General features: G+C 33.6%; 1 protein-coding gene across 2 annotated transcripts; it reads left to right on the top strand.

Annotated features, from left to right (window-relative positions):
- Window positions 1-273: 273 nt before the first annotated feature.
- Window positions 274-6071, top strand: LOC116105357. Of its 2 annotated transcripts, none has more exons than XM_031391792.1 (11): window positions 274-338; window positions 648-1562; window positions 2584-2696; window positions 2799-2918; window positions 3081-3168; window positions 3747-3838; window positions 3909-4013; window positions 5205-5314; window positions 5660-5747; window positions 5829-5864; window positions 5977-6071. In XM_031391792.1, the coding sequence occupies exons 2-11, from the start codon at window positions 764-766 to the stop codon at window positions 6058-6060; spliced, it is 1635 nt and encodes a 544-aa protein (XP_031247652.1). In that variant the 5' UTR covers window positions 274-338; window positions 648-763; the 3' UTR covers window positions 6061-6071. The 2 variants fall into 2 exon arrangements, with proteins under 2 accessions (XP_031247652.1, XP_031247656.1); XM_031391796.1 differs by having other exon boundaries at window positions 287-373.
- Window positions 6072-6384: the final 313 nt, after the last annotated feature.

Below are 6384 nucleotides of genomic sequence, written 5' to 3'. Positions count from 1 at the left end.
TTGCTTAGTATTATATTCATCCGTTTCGTTCAAAAACTATTAAAAACACTCTTGAAAGGGGGTTTCTATAATTTTTTAAGAGTTTGTTTGATATTTTAAAGATTTTTTATACTTATGAGCCAGGCAAATGTGAAAGATATCAGATATGGGGAAAATGAAATAAAAAGTAGAGAAGGAGGAAAAGTGAGGCCCAAAGTCCAGCCCAAATCATGGTTGGAAGGCTAGGGCAGAAAGCGGCAAAGGAAATAAGAAAACCCACTAACCTCACTGCTTCAAAAACTATGACATCAGACCCAAGCATAAACAACGAAACATTTCAGTGCTTTTTCAAGTAGGAGGTAAATAAATGCATAGCATGAACACATTTGAACAGGTTTTTTTTTCTTAATTTTTATTATTTTGGGTTCGTTCTTGGCTGTTTCAAGTTAAACAAAGTATTCTTGTCGTAGAAAATACTTATTTATTTTGTTGTGTACTTATTGTTTGAGACTCTTCAAGGAACCCGCAACTTGTTTGTTTTATTGCCCAACTGACTTTAGATTTTCCGAGTTGTAATGTATATGCCGTTTTCTGTTCATTTTGATTTTTGGGTATTGAACATTGATACTCGTTTCGCAGTTTTATTTATTATTTTTTTTTTTTTTTAGGGAGGGCTGTAAACTCTATGTTACTTGGATTTTCTTGACCTCAAAGGTTCATTGTTGTGGTTAGACAGTTGAGTGATTGTGTTTGTTGAATGAGTATTGAAAATAAGTGCTAGAAAATGACTACTGAAGATAGCTTAAGGCATAAACTCCATAAGAAACTTAAACTTTCTACTGGGAAGTCTAAGAATTCCAAGGAAGAGAATAAAAAGGCTCAACGTACTGTGGACGATGATAAATTCCGCAAGAAAGAGAATGGCGGGAAGAGGAACTTGAAGTCGAGCGGTAAAGATAAAAAATTTAGGAGAGGTCAGGAAGGGAGTGATGAAGAAGGTTTTACCAAGGGAAGGTTTAAACCTGTAAATTTTGATAGGAAAAGGAAGAGAATTTACACGGACAAAAATATGGGTGGGGATATGATGATATATGACAATGAAGAGGTAGACAATAAGAAAGCCTTATCTAAGAAGGGTATGAGTAGGGTCAAAAGTAATTTTGTTAAAGAAAAAAATGGTGACAAATCTCGTACAATGTGGGTTTCCAGTAAGAAAAAGGATGCCACTTCTGAGACTAAACGTTTTTCTTCCAAAATTAAGGATGTGGTGGAGACTGCACAAGTGTCCACTAGACAGAGAGGTAAGGAAAAGGAAGCAGAAAAAGTGGATCGTGGTAGGAATGTTTCATCGAAGCAACTAACCACAAGCAAATCTGTCTCAAATAAGAACTTGGATGCAAGTCGGAACAAGTACTCAGATGCGTCTCTCTTGAATTCCTCGAAGAAAACAGTTAGAAACAAGAAAGGTTTCAATGATGATTCAGATGCTCTAGATGATCAGCCAAAGAAGAAAAAGCGGGTGATTCGGATAGATCCGTACGACATCTCAAATAAGCGGCTAGATGACTGCATAATTGTTGAGGGTTAGTAAGTTATTTGTTCATTTTGGTTGAATTGATGATCAATATATGTTTTTGATTTTATATATTACATGCACTTTATTTTAACGGTCTCAAAATAGTGTAAAAGATGTGGTGACACAGATCCTTCCCCGATGCATCTACTTTCTTGATTTCCTAATGAACATTCGTTTACTTGTTTCTGAAGACTCAACTCTATTATCTGTAGCATGTGGCTTAATTGCTATTATGATATTTTAAGTCTGAGTGGTGGTTGTAGTTAATATATTTGTTGTTTTGTATAAATGTAATGAGAATTTGTTAATCTCTATTTTCTCCCCTTGGATTTGGTGCAAAGGACTGAAGAGAATGTTATAAGTTTTGTAATGTCCAGATAAAATAATGATCTATATAATAGACACATTATTACTTTTGTTTTGTCTGTGGACTTTCGATAGTAAAATACAATAGCAATAAAAGCTTTGTGTAATACTAAAGAATCAGGAGTGTTATTAGTAGGCATTTTTGCCCTATGTTTGAGGCCTTAGCCTTGGTTCCTAAATCTGATAAATGGAGCTCTTAATTTAAGTGACATTTCTCCTTGCTGGCTCCTTTTAGATGTCGACTTCATGTCTTTCTTTTGGCACAATAAATTTACCTGATTACCTTTGTGTGTTCCCTTTGTGGGAAATGGAGGGTGATGGTTTGTCTAAGAATGTCAGAACATTAGAAATTCCCTGTTATTTTGAGCCTGCTTCTGGCTTGAATCTTTCTAAACTTAAATTGTCTCAGACGTCTTTTGAGTACCAGCGCTCTTAAGTTGTTTTGAACATCTTCAGGATACCAGCTGAGCTTCTGCTCAGTTTTGGTTTACTTTTACTTTTATGTAAAGACTATTTCTGATTGCCTATTTAGAGTTATATTCCTAGACTCCTCTAATGTTGCCTTTAGTTTTAATTGTCAATTACTTTTATTTATTTATTTATTTATTTATTTTTACTTTTATTAATTTTATCTTTCTCTTTCCACTTCTCTTGTTTTCCAGAGAGTGCTAAAGAGAAGAAAAAAGATTTGAAGAAAGATGCTGAAATGTCAAAGAATGCACAATTTCGTGCGATACAACCCAGTCCCTCAATCCTTTCCTTTGTGGAAGATAATGTAATTTGTATGGGTAGCCCTTGAGATTTTTACGCTATATTTTGATTATATCTTCTGGACATCCTCCTTCTGTATTGTGATTTTGGATTATTGCTTTGACAGTTGTTGGGCCGTAGACGCTTAATTGAGCTGCGGAGAGCCGGATATAACATTGAGCTTTCTGTGCCCTTAGATAATGTTCCCTTCTCAGCTAGTTCCGAGAGAGAGAGAATTGAAGACCATGTAGGTTTTTATGTGACTCATGTTCAGTTTATACATTTTTGTTTCTGATTTTAATTTGACTTCTTCAATCAATATCTTATATGTAATAAAAAATTAAAACAAGCTATGGTTGACCGCTTGATATTTCATTCAATAAATATCACTGCTAACTACTTTCAACAGATTTTTAGGAATAAATTGACATTTTTCGCTGCTGCAAAGGTTTCATCATCATTTCCCGCTCCTGATCTTCCAGAGATTGCATTTGCAGGTAGAGATTTCAAATGGTCACTTTTTTGTGTGCTTAACCACTTCTTTTCCTTATTATTCTCTTTCTTTCTTTGTTTTATTTTATTATATTTGGTGTTTCCAAGTTGTTTTAGTGTTGATTTTAGATCTCAATATTTAAAAATTGCCAATTCTTTTGTTTTTCTATTGTAGATTTTTAACTTTCTAGTTTAAGAAATTTTATAAATCCTAGTATCATATGCAATCGTCTCAATAGCACTTTTATAGTGGCTTAGGATGTTCTGGAGACATTATAGTCAATTATGCTATTTACTTTTGTACGGAAACTTCTTTGAAAAAGAATTTTCAATAAGTTATAAAATCTGCTTCACTTTGGATTATTTGGTCATCCAATCAAATAGATCTTTTGGTTCTTTACTGGTGTGTTATAAATTGGTTTCACTTTTCTGACAGTTCTAAGTGGATATTTATATATTTTTCTAACAGTTTGTTATGCATGTTTTTGTTGCATATGTGATGTTTATGTTGATTTAAAAGGAATCCTTTTTGAGAAATGAAATAATGAATAAGGCCTTCTTAAAATTTTATTTGTCTTATTAGGAAGGTCAAATGTTGGGAAGTCATCGCTGCTTAATGCACTAACCCGACAATGGGGTGTTGTACGGACATCAGACAAGCCAGGCCTCACTCAGGTGCTTATATTTTCTGCAAACTGGATTGAAGTTTTGGAATTTTTGCAGTATTAACAGTTATTTTTAACAGACAATTAATTTCTTCCAACTGGGAACAAAACTCTGCTTGGTTGATTTGCCTGGATATGGGTTTGCTTATGCAAAGGAGGAAGTTAAAGATGCTTGGGAGGAACTTGTGAGTATATGGCACATGAAGTTATTGTGGCATAGCTGCTTTCTTCTAAAGTTGTTTTATATTGACATGATAATTTCTGCCTCTGAGGTTAATGTGGTTTATCTGTATCATCGCTTGTCATCAGTTCATGGTTTTATCTGACCTCATTTGTATTGCCAATTAATCCAAAAATTGGTATCTATTTGTTGTTGCTGAACATTAAAGTGCTAGGACAGACATTATTATGGTCAATTTTTGGGCAGTATCACAATCTATCTCAAAGTTAGGGTCACATTCACTTAGGTGTTGTTCTTTTCTTTTCTTTTTTTTTTTTTCCTCAAATGATTATTGTCTTGACTGTGTTTGTTCTTTTGACTTAATGTTTATTCTAAGAAAATTAATTTTGAATCATTTTTCCATGGTCATTTTTTAATATTAATATAAAAGTGCTGATGTTGTTTTAATCTTTTCTTTTTCCCCATAATTTTGCCTCCAGTTTTACATTTTGTCATCAAAACCTTTTCTCTCATCCAACCAAGATCAGCATCAGCACCACCATTATCACCAATTATTACTATTCTCTTTTGCAGCAATAATCTAAATTCTATTTTCTCATTCACTACCACTGACCACACTAAAAAATTAATGAGGACAAATATGTAATTGTGTTGGTTTTACGATGACTAGTTTGTTAAAGAACAAACAATTAAACATTGATATTCATATTTGAGGAGAAAAAGAACAGATCATTAAAACTGCATTTATATTGAGAACGATTTAAATTTTGTATAAAAAATATATGTAACCTATTTTGGATGAATTCTCTTGAGTTGACCTTTTACAAATGCAGTATGCCTGCCTGATAAATGGATTACATTGAAACTCAGTATATCTTGGTAGTGTTATAGTTCTTTTCACTTTTTCCTCTGTTCAAGGCTACACCAAAGGGTTTCTGTTAAACAATATATTTCAGATACATGTCTTTGTTACAACTTGTAGTTTCATAACTTTGAAGTATAGTGGTCGGTATGTGCTGTGGCTCATTGAGTTCTTGATCGCATCCTCTATTCCTGTTGGTGCACGTTCAGATACATGAATAAATTTGTATGATCTTCTTGTTCTGATGTAGATCTAAAATGTTAGTGTAATTAAAATGTTGCATCATTGTATATGCCTGTAACCTTTTGCTCCTAAAATGTAAAAATATTGTAGGTAAAGGAGTATGTTTCCACCAGAGTTGGTCTAAAACGAGTATGCCTTCTTATCGACACAAAATGGGGCATGAAGCCAAGAGATCATGAACTTATTGATTTAATGGAAAGGTACCCTTCACAGCTTTTCAGATTGAAACTTGCTAAGCATGATTAAATGGCGGCATATGCATTCCTTTTGATTTATGATGCTTCTTAAATCTGCATTGGGAAGCAAATCAGAGATCTCTGAGACTGTCATTGGATAGTACGACAGACCTTTCATTTTGGCATGTGTGGCGGTAGTTTGGTTAACATTACCATAAGATTACTATAATTTGGGCGATATGTTTCATATAGCACAACATTACCATATTTGGTGTTGCATTTTTATCCTTGCATGTGCATAACAAAACTGCGAACACTAAAACTTTTGCACATACACGAGGTTAATCTCTTTCATGATTAACTTTGCAGATCTCAAACTAAATACCAGATTGTATTAACTAAGACAGATACTGTGTTCCCAGTTGATGTGGCACGCCGCGCAATGCAAATTGAAGAGGTGAAATTTCCTTTTCTAGAATTAGCATTTCACATTCTCACCTTCGTGACTAACAGCTTTCTAATTCCATCTATTATGCAGAACCTCAAGGCAAACAAGTCTATTGTTCAACCTGTGGTAAGAAACTCTCTTTCATTGCTGTATTATTTTGAATCTTTCTTTTTTCTTTTTTTCTCTAATTTCAATATTAAAAAAGGCATTTCTCTAATTGGCTTTGGTTTTGCTTCAGATGATGGTAAGCTCGAAATCTGGAGCAGGTATTCGAAGCTTCAGAACAGTGCTTTCTAAGATCGCTCGGTTTGCCAAACTCTAGGTGTTACTAAGGTGAATGCTGGGAACTTGTTTCTTAAAAACTAACTTAGTTGATAAATTTAGCTGAACCTAAATTTATCAAAAAATTTGATTGCAGAAAGGAATGATTGATGTTATTGGCCGGCCTAACATACCCAGTTTAGCTAGAAGAAAGATATTTCTGGTAATTGAAAGTGTTCAATAGAAATATATAATCTTTCAACATAGTATCATCTTCATAGTACTGTATCAAGAAATTACTGTTCTGCTCTCTTGTATCTCTTAGATTGAAGCTGAGATATATGTTAATTAATTTAAGTTATTTTTGACTTGCCAAAGCAGTGTG

This window comes from Pistacia vera, unplaced genomic scaffold (assembly GCF_008641045.1).
Source record: "Pistacia vera cultivar Batoury unplaced genomic scaffold, PisVer_v2 Contig1163, whole genome shotgun sequence".
Taxonomy (NCBI): Eukaryota; Viridiplantae; Streptophyta; class Magnoliopsida; order Sapindales; family Anacardiaceae; genus Pistacia; species Pistacia vera.
This window is presented reverse-complemented; position numbering and strand designations above follow the sequence as displayed.

Bases quoted from the DNA above. Each gene is read 5' to 3' on its own strand.
- LOC116105357 (XM_031391792.1), top strand. From the start codon at position 764: ATGACTACTGAAGATAGCTTAAGGCATAAACTCCATAAGAAACTTAAA. The intron at 2,697-2,798 runs GTAATTTGTATG...TTGCTTTGACAG, and splicing joins TTTCCTTTGTGGAAGATAAT to TTGTTGGGCCGTAGACGCTT. The intron at 3,169-3,746 runs GTAGAGATTTCA...TTGTCTTATTAG, and splicing joins TCCAGAGATTGCATTTGCAG to GAAGGTCAAATGTTGGGAAG.